Source organism: Lepidochelys olivacea (genome assembly GCF_965140295.1).
Source record: "Lepidochelys olivacea isolate rLepOli2 genome assembly, chromosome: 22".
Taxonomy (NCBI): Eukaryota; Metazoa; Chordata; order Testudines; family Cheloniidae; genus Lepidochelys; species Lepidochelys olivacea.
In genome coordinates, this window is record NC_140432.1 from 20,453,717 (window position 1) to 20,469,978 (window position 16,262).

Consider the following 16,262-nt stretch of genomic DNA (forward strand, 5'->3'; position numbering starts at 1 on the left):
GGGGCTGGGGGGCGGTGCCCTCACAGGTGTTCCCCTTACCTCGCACTCCGATGGGCTGGGAGCACGGGTTGTTGGGAGCAGGGCAGCAGCTGCTGCTGCTCCTGAGGACTTCCAATAAAAGTCGACATTCAGTGGTCCAGTGCCTCTTCCTGCTGTCTGCGAATGTCCCCGAGGAGGGAGGATTATCGCAGGCAGGCGGGCGAGACACAGGAAGGTGGGTGTGGTCGAGCTCTGGAAACACACCAGGCCTCTCGCTGGTATATTTCAAAAGGCTCATGATTTTTATGTAAAGGGAAGCTAGCAAAATCTGCAAACCCCCCCCTCCATCCCCTTCCTCTGCCGAGGATCCATCAGCCCAAGGAGGCACAAGGTTAGAGATGAGAGAGCCACCCCCCGCTCTCACAATCGCTGGAGAGGCCAGGTAGCACTCAGAGCGGCTCTCTCTCTTTGTGTTGGTTTGCTTGGCTCTAGTTTCTGAAAGCTAATCCAGCTCCATTTGGCATTTCTCAATGCCAGTGTAAACTGGCTGGTGTCGTCATTTCTCCAGAGAGCCCAGTTCTGAGCTTCAGGAACAGATGGCAGCATCGGTGTGATGTGTTCCAGCGATATCACGCTTCCGAGGGCCCACGATCCCTCCTGCTGATCTACAGCACGAGCAGGATAGGATGGGAGGGCAGGAACCCATGACGGCTTGGTGAACCCCCCTCTTCCCCCCAGCAATTTGCTTTGTGGCTGCTCAGTGTGAAACAAGCAACAAAACATTCACCTCATCCAGCCCAAAATTCAATATCAAAAATACTGACCCCATGTTATGGCTCCCCCCACCTCCCACAGACAATTCTTCGTCACCCTCTCACTTGCTGTACTGCATAGGGCCCTTCCTCACTCCCCTCTTTGCAGGGCATGCAAAAATCCTGGAGCCAAGAGACAGGTTTATGTCAAATAAATAAATGGATAAAATCACCCCACCCCCAAACCCACTCCACTCACATAACGAGCTGCCCCAGTGCAACCATAATTGTCTCACTTGCATTTAGGACTAGCCCTGCTCCTGCGCAGATTTCTGGCACATTGTTTGTGGGCTCAGTTGCCCTTTGGACATCAAACAGACCAGAGAAGAAAAGCTGAGTGCCAAGCCAGGTTTCCAGTTGTTCTCTCCCACGCAACAGACCGACGGAAAGGAAACCAGCAGAGCAACATAGCAACCACGGGGCTCGCTGTTGCACATGAGAACCGTTTGGCAACAGCAACTTCCAGGAGCTTGCACTAAGGAACTGAGGGCAACCTGGGGCAAGAGACATTCCTGATATTATGGGATGGGAGGAGGAGATAAAAGATGGGGAGTTGATCTCGTTATTCGTTCGTTATGAGTAGCCATACTATGGTACACCTAGCAGCTCCTACCGAGATCAGGGCCCATTCTGCTAGGTTCTGAACAAACATAGAGTAAGAGGGAATCACTGCCCCAAAGAGCTTATAGTCTAAATAGACAAGACAGACAAAGGGTGGGAGTGGGACGGACACAGTGACAGAGCTGGTATTAGAAATCAAGGCTCCTGACTCTCAGAGCAGTGCCTTATCTACCGGGCCACACGTCTCCCTCTCTAGTGCTTCCTGAGGGAGGGCTCAGAGAACAGCAGAATCACTTTTGTAGGCAGCCCCTGGCATAAAGGATGCATGAGCCACAAGAAGGGTGGTAAACTATGGCTGGACTAGGGGTAACAGAGATCCTTGATGAGGAGCCTCATGGAGTGCAGCGGCTGTTATCCTGTGCTCAGACAAGGCAGCCAGCACGTTACAGCCGCTGCTCCCAGCAGTGATAACAGGGAGAATTCACAGGAAATCTGGCATGCAGAGGCTCTAAGAGATCTATGGCCCCATGCAGTGTTAGTCTTGGCCACCAATGAACCCCCAGGATCTAACACTCAGGCCCTCCGCTTCTCCAAAACCACATGCCTCTGACACTGGAGCTAAACAACAATCTCTGGCTTTTACATCACTAGGGATGTTTCTCCCATTGGTGGGTGAGCCAGGTGAGGGCAAGAGTGCGCGCACACACACACACACACACACACAGAGCACATGACCAAGTGCAATGGATATGAAAGCCATTGACTCTGGGGCAGTGAACCTGCTCCAGAAAAGACCCCTAATGAACAGGGACTGGCAGAGACTTCCTGAAACCAGAGGGGGCTGAATGCCAAGCTGGGATAAAAGGCACCTTCCAGGGCCATTGCTCCTCACCGTCACGCCACCATAGGGGCATGGAAACGCGGCGCCCCCAACTGTCAAACAACCGGAAGCTATCCACCCAGCCCATCATCAATATGTCGTTTGTCTGGTATCCCAGTCACAATGGAAGGGATGGGCTGTGCGGGAGAGGGAATTCAACAACTAATTTTCTAGTCTATAGGATGGATGCTTTGTTTAGATATACATACACACGTATAGACCCATATACGTGAAAACACTTACGTGTGCATGTGTATAAACACACACACTATTCGTTCCATAGAATAGAGACTTAATCGTGTATACACATATTTACATGTATGTGTGTGTGTATACACATACATAGTCACATAATATATATATAGATATGTATGTTACAATATATGTAAATATATCCATTAAATAGATATACAGATATAAATATTATATTGTATGCATAATTTTTTTTTAACCAAATGACAGTTTTGACATTATGCCAAGGAAACAATATCAGATCCCAGCGGTTTTACCAGTTGCTTTGATGAAAAGATTATGTTGCCCTGGAAACCAGAGGCTCAGATATTGAAATGAATTTGAGAAGGAGCTTTTGATAAGCACTAGTTTGCAGACCTCCTGTCAACCTCTCCCCTCATGAAGACGGGATGGGACCCTGTTTAATTTTTATTTTAATTTCGGCCGGCTGCTGGTAAGAGAAACGTCTTGTAAATTTGCCCTTTTGAAATCCGTGCAGGGACAAGGAGTGGGATGAGTGGTGGAAGATAATAAACAGCTAGCGAGATTATGATCCAATGCAAATTGTACACACGTTTGTTTGCACAATCCCCATCGTAACAGGAGTGTGAGGACCTGCACCATGTGTGGAGCTGAATCAAATCGACCTTCATCCACACCACTTGGCTCTATTATTTATATTTTTTCCAGGCCAATTAATCCCTCTCCCCTGCTCGATGTAGAGCAACACCCAGTTCTGGGTCCTGCTGCTGTGAATCCCGCTCCAGCAGGAGCGGCCGCTTTGTTTCATATCCTTTGCTTTTCCTTCCCCCTCCCCCGGCAAAGTAGAAATGGCATCAGTCTAGAAACCAGTCTACACCTGCCCCATGGAAATGGGGACATGAACCCTCACCTTCTCTTAGGAGTTGGCAGAAGATCAACTGCCACAACTGGACCCAGCCTGGGTGCTGGCAGGGGCTAAAGGGGCCTAACTGGGCATGTGATTGCAATGCAATATAAAAGCCTGAAGTCTCGGCGAGCTCGGGCTGGTACATCAAGGAGCAGGAATTGCCACTCTGTGCCCGAACCCCCATACTGCAGAGCACCCAGAACCAGAGAGTGACCAACAGAGGAGATTCAGAGCAGAACAACAGTAGTTCAGGGACAGAGGGAGCCCACAAAGAGAGAGAGGGGAAGTGCCAAGGCCAAAGTGTCCAGGGCTCAGGGCCTAAACTCTAGCACCTGAATAAAAGCAGCCTGAGGTCCTGACAGGATGCAGCGCCCTGATTCTACTAGCTGCACGGCACCTGGACAAACCAGGCCACTGACATCTAGGCACTGGTTTTGAGGCTCCCAAATTCAAACCATTTACTTAAGGCTGGGATTTCCCAAGGGAGGCAGGCGCCCAGCCAGTGCCTATTGAAATCTTATGGGATTTGGACATCAATTCTCCTCGGCTCCTTTGGGAATCCCAGCTGGAGTGTATCCCCATGACAGAGTTTGGCTAAAATACAGCAAGGGGTGCACAGGAGAGCTGTGCCCACAAAGTGATACCTCCCTTAATGGAGAGCAGGGCAGACGAAGATCATCTGCCTAGTAGAGCAGGGTCTTCTGAAAGGTGCAGGAGACCCCCCTCCTCTATGCACCATGGGATACTCCTGTGTAGTGCTCCAGGGGCTTGTCTACTTGGGGAAGTTATTCCTGATTCACTCCCTGTGTGGATTCTCTTATTCTGGAATAAGAGTGCTCACACAAGCGGTTAATCAGGAATAGCTAGTCTGCTTTAAACTCACACTTCCAGGTGTACACAAACCCTAAGACAGGGAGGATGGCTAGTTTAGGAGACTTCCTGTACAGGCTTCCTTTTGTGTGAAGGGGGTGGAATGTTGGGAGGAAGAGGAGCGGGTGTAACTAGGAGCAAGGGATGAAGCTGAGCAAAGGAAATTTTGGATCATGTCTCAATGCCTCCCAGCAGGGAGAGTGACCAGCCTATAAAACAGTGTCCCCTAGGGAAGTTCCCAGCTCTTAGATACCAAGAGAGAGGATGGAGAAACCAACGGCCCACACATAGCGAGAACCAACCTGCACTGACCCAGTAGGATGGACCCAATGGGACCAGCTGGGCTATCTCCTCCGATTTCTGAGGTAAGTATCGAGTTGTTTTGCTTTCAGTGGGATATTTTCACGCTGCCTGACACGGCCTCCCTTACACACACCTGCCGCTGGAACATCACTCAGATATTTACTTCAGAGAGGTTTGTAAACAACAGAACATGAAAATCTATAAAACATGAATCCACTAAGCAGCTTGTTTTAGACTGAGTCGGGCATGGTAGATGAAGTGGAAGTGTTTGCAGGTAGCATAGACCCCGGGGGGATTGATACCAGACGCAAGGAGCCTGAATCTTCCACAGGCCAGGCTCCTTGGAAATGTCAGGGCGGATGTACGGGGGCAGGGCAGGTTCCTCCATTTTCCCTTTACACTAGAATTGACCCGGGATCCCAGCTCAGTTCTTTAAAGTTTCCCCCTCTCAGTCCTGGAGTTGGTCTATTTCTTTTAAACTTGACGCTACTAGTTTAAGAGAAGCCCCCTCTACCCACGTGGCACATCTCCCTGCCTGGCCTGCAGGCAGGGAGCTGTGTGATGGAAGATGAAGGGCAGCCGTAACTAACAGTTTGGACTTCTCCCCTCTAGAAGTAGGAATTCAAGTTAGTTCACGTTCAGGAAGGGGCTGGAGGTGAGTGACTTCTGTAGGGGGAGGGAGTCCTTTCGCTCTGCCCATTTCAGAATAATTAGCAGCCTGTGGAGCAGAGAGTCAGAACTAGGGTAACAGGGGCTGGTGGGGGTCAGGGCTCTGGGGCATCAGCAGAGCTTGGGACGGGAGAGAACAGTGTTCCCTGGAATAACAGGGATGCTGCAGGTCCGGGCTGACGGGCAGCTGACGCGACCCTTGTCTGCTGTGTGCCTGGCTCTCCACTGAGCCTCACAGTCTTACTGAAGACTAGCACTCACCCCCCAAATGTGTGCGCTCTCTTGCACTCTCTCACACACACGCTGGCCTCTTTCCTTCTGCCCTCAAGTTTTCTGCAAGAAGACAAGGGCTCCTAGCAAGCTCTAAACCCAAGAAATGCTGTTGCACTGGACACCGGGGCCTGTTTGTTGAAAGCGTCACCCAAGTAGAACCACCAAACGACTGCTTCCATTCTGGAGAATCCCCCAGGGTCAGATAAACCCCCCGTCCAGAAACTGTGCCACAGGAACAGCGTTGCTCTCAGTCTCCCAGGAGGGGCTCTGTGCCTGCAGGCTGCAAGGACGGGGGGACCAGATCCTGTGACTTGGTTGCTTTTTAAAAGCACAAGCGATCCCTGACAGCAGTGCTGCGTCTACACCCATAAACCACTGACACCACAGCAATAGATGTACAAGTGGAGGGGTGTCTAAGACAGAAACCATCTGTGGTGCACTCAGAACATCCACCCTTGCAAGAGAAATACACTAATCCATCGTAAAAACAACTGATTAGCTTTCATACGCAGGGCAGTGGGCTTCTGCTATCACTGCTAAGAGGTGCCTTTAGATTAAGAGCATCAGGAATGCATAGGGCCAGATGAGCCAGAGGCAATAAATGCACAATGCTAGACAAATGTTACGTCCCCTTCTACGGGATAACAGCCCACGACTCCTATCTGCTAACAGTTACTTGTTTCGGTCGAGTGGCAGGGACGTGTGCCCTGGGTTTGACTCTGGTGGGGCACATTGTTAAACAAACAAGGGGTGACAGTTAGGAGTATAAGAAGACACCCAGGCTTTCCCACCTGCATTTCCATTTGACCCATTAGCTCATGTAGCTGAGGGCCCCCCCACGAGTGCCTTCTGACCCCTTGAGCACGGAGCTGAATGTTTCCCAGCTCCCTCCTACGGCAAGCCAAGTGTGCCTGTTTGCCCAAGGCGGCTCTGCTAGCTGGGGGTGCATATTGAGGGTGGGGGGCCAGGGTGTTTTCATGCATGCCCTCCAGGGGTGCATGAGGTCTCCACTGAGCAGAAAGGGTAATCCTTCATTGCAAACCACCCACCTTATCACCCAAGCTCCTTTGTGTCCTACTTACGGGCTGTCCGGACCCGGGGCTGGAGCAGAAGATAGTATACTTCCGGATGATCCCATTTGGCTTAGTTGGGGGAAGCCAGGACACGACCACGCTGCTGGCAGAAGACGGGACAGCTTTTATCCCAGCGGGAGGGCCTGGAACTGAGCGAGAGACAATTCATTTTAGACCCAGCAGCTTCAGCAAAGCCGGCTAGATCTGCCACGACCTCCCGAGCAGGGCACGGATTCTTCCTCCCCGTGAGGGGAAAGGCCAGACCACTCTTCCTGCACACCCAGCGTCTGCAGGCATTCACATCATTTGAGGTCTTGTTCTAAGAGGAATTCCATAACCAGGAACGCCACAATTCTAGAAGGAGTCAACCCTGCAACCCTGCCCTGGCTTGGTGTTGGATGCAAATGCTATTTTGGCACAGGACCACTTTTGGTGCACAGAATGGAGGAAAGCTATTCTGGAGGCTGCATGCAGGGTACGCCTGCTGCCGCAGGGCTGAGCCTTTCACCCTCCCATCCCAGGGAGGGCAGATGCTGAGTCAGCCCAAGGGGCAAAGGAAGCAAATCCAGTGGTGGACAATCCGTCCTACCTTTCATTTTGGGTTCAGAGCTTGGCTGGGGAAGTGGGAAGCACCTGGGCTGGGGCTTTCACAGAACCATAGAAATGTGGGACCTTGATAGGTCATCTAGTCCTTCCCCTGTGCTGAGGCAGGACCAAGGAAACTCAGACCATCCCTGACAGGTGCTTGTCTGACCTGTTCTTAAAAACCTTCAATGATGGGGATTCCACAACCTCCCTTGGGAGCCTGTTCCAGAGCTTAACTAGCCTTAGAGTTAGAAAGGTTTTCCTAATCTCTTACCTATATCTCCCTTGCTGCAGATTAAGCCCATTATTTCTTGCCCTGCTTTCAGTGGACATGGAGAACAACTGATCCCTGCCCTCTTTGGAACAGCCCTTAGCACCTTTGAAGACTGTTCTCAGGTCCCACCTCAGGCTTCTTTGCTCAAGTCTAAACATGCCCTGTTTTTTTTAAACTTTCCTCAGAGGTCAGTTTTCTAAACATTTTATCGTCTTTGTTGCTCTCCTCTCTTCCATGCCAGTGTTCAGCCCAGACCAAGACTCAAGCCCCTAAATGGTAGGTTTGGTTCAAACACATTGTTACTGCTGGTGCCCTCCTGCAGCACAAGAGCACAGGTGGCATCTGGGCTGTGATGCCCGACAGTTTTGCTGTCTAACATTGTGGGGATTCTAAGGCCTCATGTTAAAATCTACTTCCGAGGGAGGATCACTGCTGCCCACAACGCACCATCGTGCTATGTCTTGACTTGTGCTCATTTCTACCACCCCGTGCAGCCGAAATACCCATGAAATACAGGCTGTACATTGTGGCCCCACAAAGCCCTGCCTCCCACCCCGGCACCATGCAATGCAAGGACACTTTATTCTGCCGGACGCCTATCATTCCAGGATCTCAAAGCACTTTCTAAACATCAACTAGCCCCCCTCACACACTGGTAATGCTAGATGCCTATCCTGGTTTTGCAGAGGGCCCCATGGCCAGGAGCAGGGACAGTAGAGGCTGCCCACTCCTGCGCCCCTCCCTGCAGATTTTCGTCTGTAGGATTGAGGGTCCACTCACGTATGGGCATCAACCTGTCAGGAGACCACATCTAACAGCGTCGCCACATCTAACGGAGGGCAGCACCTGCCTCTTGCCAAGCCGGAGGCAGGAGGGTTAATTCCAGCTCACACTCATATTTAGAAGCCGTGATTGGCTTTTAATGTCTGTCTCCTTAATCCACTAACATGCCCGACTGGCTTATCCTTAGGCTACCCTAATGTGCCTTCCCAGCATCTGGTGCTTTCCAAAGACAGGCAGCCGAGGGGCTCAGGGCCCCTGTCTCCTATTCCCAGCCCAAGGACAGCACAGAGCCAGGAAAACACTCAAACTCGTTAATGGAATTAAAGTAGGCCAGGCAGACAGTGTAAATATTTAAATAACCAGAGCTTTTTAAAAAAGTGTTTATTTCACCAAGTGCTGATGGGTTTGGCAGCAGGAGGCCGGGCTTGGGTTATTTTTACTGCACTGACTGTTTCTTCTGCTTCCAAATGTCCTCCACAACCCAAAGCACAGACCTCTCCAGACCCCACTCAACTGCCCTGCGTAGGGGGGATGACTCTGGCACATGCTGGTATGGAAATGAGCTGGAAAAATAATGATCCAACCTCTGCATCCCGCTCTTCCTAAAGGCCTAAATATCCATCCCCAGGAATTCACACTCTGCTCACCCCTGTGGTGTCTGAGCTCACCCCAGACTGGCTGACATTGGGGATGATCCTGCTGCACAGCCAGCCCCCCCAGCCCTCTTGCAAGGATGCTGCCTTGTGGGATAGCTCCATACAGGGAGTTCCCAGAGAGTGCCAGCTGATCATCTCATTCCACTCCCAGAGCCATGGTGCAAAGGGGCTGCACTGCGCCGGGGGCTGATGCCAGCAAGGGCACGTACAGAAAGCAGAAACTTTGGATGCAAGAGTTGTTCGTCCCTGGTCGGGATTGATCCTCTTCTGGGCCTGGGGACTTCAAAGAACCATCACAGTGGCTCCATCTCCCGAGAGACAGGAGCTCCCCACACACACACTCCCTAACTCCCCACGTCCCTTGGTGTGGAGGGTGTTGGTACCCATCCTACCCCCGACCCCCAGCCAGGTGGAGCGAACCGTAGTTCTATCCTAGAACAGCTGCGGTAGGCCCTGCTCTAGCCCCTGACCCCCACAGCAAGTGGATCAGAATTCTCCCCATATAACACAGGAGGAAACTGAGGCCCAGAGAGATGAGATCTGCTGGATGCTCACAGCGAAACTTTTCCCTCCCCAGAGGCACTTGCTATCACCATCTCCCTCACACCCCCAGCTGGCAAAGCTCTCCCATGTTAATGCTGGAGACAGTGATTCCTGGCTCTCTGGCTCCTCTCCCATTTCCACAGCTCCTTCTCTTCTCCCCGTGCCATCTCCTCACCTGGTTCTTATAACTCAAGGGCCCCTCTGCAGCAGGAAGCCCACGTGGCTATTAAGCCTGTCTCCTTTACCTCTCAGCTTCCTCAGACACACCCCCAGCGCAGGGGCCATCTCTTGACACAGGACTGCACAGTGCAACACATTCTCACAGCACTGGACCACACCCGGATCCCTCCACTTGAGTCCCACATACCTCCTGAGAGCAGGGACAAACCAAAGGCCTCTGGAAAAGAGACGACTATGGGAGGATATGACAGAGGTTTTTTAAATCATGCTGGATGTAGGAAAAGTAAATAAGGAAGTGTTATTTACTCCTTCTCATAACACAAGAACTAGGGGTCACCAAATGAAATTAATAGGCAGCAGGTTTAAAACAAACACAAGGAAGTATTTTTTCACACAATGCACAGTCAGCCTGTGGAATTCTTTGCTAGGGAATGTTGTGAAGGCCAAGCCTCTAACAGATGAGACAAAGTTCCTCCTCTGCCTTGGTGGGTCCTGTGCTTTCTGGCGGATTTGCTCGCCTCAGAGCTTCACGACAGGCCGCAGTTTGGCTGCTTTTGCTAGAGACTCAAACCTGTCATTCACTCAGCTAACCTCATCATTAGCCAGCATGGGGGAAACAGAGAACAATCCCCGCAGTCTCTGTGGCCCACCTAGTGGGTCGGGGACAGGCCAGATCCCTTTCCAAATCAGACCTTCCCTTCTGGTGTTGCTCACAGCCCAGGTCAACTCCTCCTGTGTCGGGTCAGGGGATGGGGGGGACCCGGGCCCGCCCTCTACACCAGGCTCCAGCCCGGGGCCCTGTGGATTGCAGCTGTCTACAGTGTCTCCTGTAACACTGGGCTAACAACTAACAACTCCCTGGGCTACTTCCCCATGGCCTCCTCCCAACATCTTCTTTATTCTCACTGCAGGATCTTCCTCCTGAAGCCTGATCACACTTGTACTCCTCCAGCAGCCCACCTTCTCACTCCTTGCACTCCTGCCACTAAGTGATGGGAGGTCCTTTTTAAACCAGGTGTCCTGATTAGCCTGCCTGCCATAATTTATTCTAGTATGTTCTTAATTGGCTCCAGGTGTCTAAATTAGCTCGCCTGTCTTAATTGGTTCTAGCAGGTTCCTGATTGCTCTAGCACAGCCGCTGTTCTGGTCACTCAGGAAACAGAAAACTATTCATCCAGTGGCCAGCATATTTGCCTTCTGCCAGACTCCTGTACCCCATTGGTCTGGGTCTGTCACACAGGGTTAAAAAAAGAGCTAGATAAATTCATGGAGGATAGGTCCATCAATGGCTATTAGCCAGGGTGGGCAGGGATGGTGTCCCTAGCCTCTGTTTGCCAGAAGCTTTGAATGGGCAACAGGGGATGGGTCACTTGATGACAACCTGTTCCGTTCATTCCCTCTGGGGCACCTGGCATTGGCCGCTGTCGGAAGACAGGATCCTGGGCTAGATAGACCTTTGCTCTCTGACCTGGTATGGCCGTTCTTATATTCATGGTCCCTGCCCAGCAGCCCGGGCAGCCCAGCAGCCCGGGCAGCCCAGCAGCCCGGGCAGCCCAGCAGCCCGGGCAGCCCAGCAGCCCGGGCAGCCCAGCAGCCCGGGCAGCCCAGCAGCCCGGGCAGCCCAGCAGCCCGGGCAGCCCAGCAGCCCGGGCAGCCCAGCAGCCCGGGCAGCCCAGCAGCCCGGGCAGCCCAGCAGCCCGGGCAGCCCAGCAGCCCGGGCAGCCCAGCAGCCCGGGCAGCCCAGCAGCCCGGGCAGCCCAGCAGCCCGGGCAGCCCAGCAGCCCGGGCAGCCCAGCAGCCCGGGCAGCCCAGCAGCCCGGGCAGCCCAGCAGCCCGGGCAGCCCAGCAGCCCGGGCAGCCCAGCAGCCCGGGCAGCCCGGGCAGCCCAGCAGCCCGGGCAGCCCAGCAGCCCGGGCAGCCCGGGCAGCCCAGGCAGCCCGGGCAGCCCAGGCAGCCCAGCAGCCCGGGCAGCCCAGCAGCCCGGGCAGCCCAGCAGCCCGGGCAGCCCGGGCAGCCCAGGCAGCCCAGCAGCCCGGGCAGCCCAGCAGCCCGGGCAGCCCAGCAGCCCGGGCAGCCCAGCTGCAGATAGCTATGCCCAGCATACAGCAGTGTGCCCTTTACCCATCTCTGGGAGATATGCACCTCGCTCTGCCATTGCCTGAATGTGCTGCAGAATGGGGGCCTCTTGCAGGGCAGAGAATGCACTGCCTCTGCCCTGGTGCAATCTAGCCTAGCTGGGTCCCCTTCCTTCGAGGGGGAGGAGGACTGGTCATCAGGCTGAGCAGGGCTGACTTTGTCAGCTCCTTGGAATTAGGTGCCTGGATTAAAGTGCACTAGATCAGCGTAATAAGTAGAAAAACATATGCTTGTCCAAAAAGCCCCTGACAGATTGCAGCCTGCAGTGGTCTAAAGATGTACGGAGCAACTTGGCACCACATCAGCCAGTAAACTGATTGCCCACTGAGCTGAAAATACAGACGTATCAACTGCAATAAGGACCATGCAGAAACAGCAACAAAAGTCCGGTTTTTGATAACACAACACTGGCAAGTGCACTGCCAATGTCGCCCAGCGTCCCTGGGCTTACCCCAGCAGGCCCAGAGCTGCAGCTCCTGCTATATTTTTACAGCACCTTTTATCCCAAAATGCGTTCCAACCCTACACAAAGAGCACCTCTGAAATGCAGCCACATCTGGGGGTCAGGGTGACAGCTGACTGGCTAAACAGCAGATTGTAGAACAGTGAAGGTTGGGGGAAGGGATATTTCTCTAAGGACTTCCAAGGCAAATCCCATCCTCTTGCAGAAAGAGCAGCAGGACCTGCCAGAGATAGTCTTTAAGGACTCACCTTGAAGCCCCACACAGAATACTGTACACTGTGTGGAGCTCAGCTTCTCCAGTGACCTGCCGCCAGTGGCGGGCTCACTGGAAATAACGACAGCAGGGAGATTAGAGGCCTTCATAGAGTGAAGGGCTGGGCCCATGCTTTCATTTACCCAAGAGTCCTAGAGAATTCACACCAGGTGGTCCAGTCCCCACAGTCATCCCCTCCTGCACTCCAAGGCTCTCAGCATGGCAGTGAGGATCATATGCATACAAAAGAGCCAGGCCTGGGCAAAGCAGCTAACTTTGGGCAGATTCCTGCTCCAGCTGGATTCAACAGTAAAGCTCCTATTGGTTTCAATTGGCAGCAGGATCAGACCCTGTGGATTCCCGTCCCACACACACACTCAGGATCTTTCTCCGCTAACAATCTTTAGCCAGAATCTGCTCCTGCCCATGTTTTTAGGCTAGAAATGTCTTCTACAACAGCACTTTAATGTACACTAATGTAGGAAACTGCACTGCCTGGCTTCCTGCCCCTCAGTCACCCAGGCCCTAATATTCAGAGCTGAGCTACATTGTCAAATATATTGATTTCAGTTACAACACAGAATACAAAGTGTACAGTGCTCATTTTATATTACTTTTGATTACAAATATTTGCACTGTAAACAGATAAAGAAAAGCAACTATTTTTCAGTTCACCTCATACAAGTACTGTGGTGCAATTTCTTTATCGTGAAAGTGCAACTTACAAATGTAGAATTTTTTTTTTACATAACTGCACAAAACAATGTAAAATTTTAGAGCCTACAAGTCAAAGCATGAAAGGGCATGCGAACGTTTAGTGCATCTGGCATGTAAATACCTTGCAACACCAGCTACAACAGTGCGATCTGAACGCCAGTTCTCACTTTCAGATGACATTGTAAATAAAAAGCAGGCAGCATTATCATCCGTAAATGTAAACAAACTTGTTTGTCTAGTGTTTCACTGAACAAGAAGTAGGACTGAGTGGACTGAAATTAATCTAGTTAATTTGTTTGGCATTAATCGTGTGCGTTAACTGAGATTAATTGACAGCCCGAGTGCTAAGCATTGCACATGATCTGGTCCAAGAGGTGAATGTAGCTGAGCAATATCCCCAGCAATGCAATCCCTTTCCAAAAGGGGAACTACACAAACAGGAGGCTAGTTAGCTGGCAGCAAAAAGGATCAGTGACAGGGTGAAGTGCCTGCAAGCTGCATGGAAATTCTTTAAAAGGTTCATGAGTGTTAGGCTGGGTGGGAGGGCGAGCAAGCGAGCCGCTGGAGGGCAGTGATTCAGCCTGCCTCTGCTTCATCTCAGTTGGCCGGGAGTGGCCTGGAGGTGGGTCCAGCTGACTGGGTAGGAGGCGCTGGGCGGGAAAGCCCAGAGGTGGATCGAGCACACAGCACAGGAAATGCTGTGTGGGAAACTCACTGAGGTGGCTGGCGCAGACTGGATAGGAGGAGTTGGGCGGGAAAGCCCCGAAGTGGGTCGAGCTCACAGCATAGGAGGTACTGGGTAGAAAATCACTGAGGCGCTTGCGCTGACTGGACAGGAGATGTTGGGAGGGAAAATCACGGAGGTGCTCGTGCTCACTGGGTAGAAGGCGCTGGGGGCGGGAAGCCCTGAGGTGTGTCGAGCGCACAGCACAGGAGGTGCTGGGGGGGGAATATCACTGAAGGTGGCTGGCGCTGACTGGGCAGGAGGCGCTGGGCAGGAAAGCCCAGAGGTAGGTTTCAGCGATTGGGCAGGAGGTGCTGGGCGGGAGGATCATCAAGACGGCTCACGCTGACTGGGCAGGAGGCACCGGGCAGGAAAGCCCAGAGGTGGGTTTTGCTGACTGGGCAGGAGGTGTTGGGAGGGAAGGTCACTGAGGCAGCTCGTGCTGACTGGGCAGGAGGTGTTGGGAGGGAAGCCCAGAGGTGGGTCGAGCTCACAGCACAGAAGGCGCTGGGCAGGAAAATGACTGAGGCAGCTCGTGCTGACTGGGCAGGAGGTGTTGGGAGGGAAAATCACTGGAGGTGGCTGGTGCTGACTGGGCAGGAGGCGCTGAGCGGGAAAGCCCAGAGATGGGTTTCACCGATTGGGCAGGAGGTGCTGGGCAGGAAAATCAATGAAATGGCACACGCTGACTGGGCAGGAGGTGCTGGGCGGGAAAATCACTGCAGGTGGCTCACGCTGACAGGGCAGGATGTGTTGGGAGGGAGAAGTCACTGAGGTGCTCGTGCTCACTGGGCAGGAGGTGCTGGGCGGGAATATCACTGGAGGTGGCTCGCGCGGACTGGGTAGGAGGTGTTGGGAGAGAAAAATCACTGAGGTGGTGGGCACTGACTGGGCAGGAGGCGCCAGGTGGGAAAGCCCAGAGGTGGATTTCACTGACTGGGCAGGAGGAGTTGGGAGGGAAAATTACCGAGACGGCTCACGCTGACTGGGAAGGAGGAGTTGGGAGGGAAAGCCAAGAAGTGGGTTTTTCCGATTGGGCAGGAGGCGCTGGGCAGGAATATCATCGGAGGCGGCTCTCGCTCTCTGGGTAGGAGGAGTTGGGCGGGAAAGCCCTGAGGTGGGTCGAGCGCACAGCACAGGAAGTGCTGAGCGGGAAAATCTCTGAGGCAGTTCGCGCTGAATGGGCAGGCGGTGTTGGCAGGGAAAATCACTGGAAGTGGCTGGTGCTGACTGGGCAGGAGGCGCTGGGCGGGAAAGCCCAGAGGTGGGTCGAGCTCACAGCACAGGAGGTGCTGGGCAGGAAGATCACTGGAGGTGGCTGGCGCTGACTGGGTAGGAGATGTTGGGAGGGAAATTCCACAGGTGGGTTTCGCTGGCTGGGTAGGAGGAGTTGGGAGGGAAATTCACTGACGCAGCTCGCGCTGACTGGGTAGGAGGTGTTGGGCGAGTAAATCACCAACATGGCTTACATTGACTGGGCAGGAGGTGTTGGGAGGGAAAATCACTGAGCCGCTGGTGCTCACTAGGTAGGAGGTGTTGGGTGGGAAAAGTCTCTGAGGTGGTTGGTGCTGACAGGACAGGAGGCGCCAGGCGGGAAAGCCCAGAGGTTGGTTTTGCTGATTGGGCAGGAGGTGTTGGGAGGGAAAATCACTGAGGAGGCTCATGCTGACTGGGTAGGAGGTGTTTTGGGCGGAAACCAAAAGGTGGGTTTCGCTGACTGGGTAGGAGCTGTTGGGAGGGAAAAGACAGGGAGGTGGGTTTCACTGACTGGGCACGAGGCGCTGGGCAGGAAAATCACTGTGGCGGGTCGCGCTGACTGGGTAGGAGGTGTTGGGCAGGAAAATCACAGAGGAGGCTGGTGCTGACTGAGCAGGAGGTGTTGGGAGGGAAGCCCAGAGGTGGGTCAAGCTCACAGCACAGAAGGCGCTGGGCAGGAAAATGACTGAGGCAGCTCGCGCTGACTGGGCAGGAGGAGTTGGGAGGGAAAAGTCACGGAGGTGCTCGTGCTGACTGGGTAGGAGGTGTTGGGAGGGAAGCCCAGAGGTGGGTTGAGCTCCCAGCACAGGAGGCGCTGGGTGGGAATATCACTGGAGGCGGCTCGCGCTGACTGCGTAGGAGGAGTTGAGAGGGAAATTCACTGACGCAGCTTGTCCTGACTGGGTAGGAAAAGTCATGGAGGTGGGTTTCACTGACTGGGCAAGAGGCGCTGGGCGGGAAAATCACTGTGGCGGGTCGCGCTGACTGGGTAGGAGGTGTTGGGCAGGAAAATCACAGAGGAGGCTGGTGCGAACTGGGCAGGAGGTGTTGGGAGGGAAGCCCAGAGGTGGGTCGAGCTCACAGCACTGGAGGTGCTGGGCGGGAATATCACTGAGGCGCTCGCGCTGACTAGGCAGGAAGAATTGGGCGGG

At 53.4% G+C, this 16,262-nt stretch overlaps 1 protein-coding gene across 1 annotated transcript in view; it reads right to left on the minus strand.

Moving 5' to 3' along the window:
- Positions 1 to 16,262, minus strand: part of DSCAML1 (DS cell adhesion molecule like 1) — a 361,162-nt gene that overhangs the window by 41,383 nt on the left and 303,517 nt on the right. Inside the window, exon 20 of the mRNA XM_084611980.1 lies at positions 6,550 to 6,689. Within this exon, the coding sequence (XP_084468106.1) occupies positions 6,550 to 6,689 (140 nt within the window). The remainder of the gene's footprint in view (positions 1 to 6,549; positions 6,690 to 16,262) is intronic.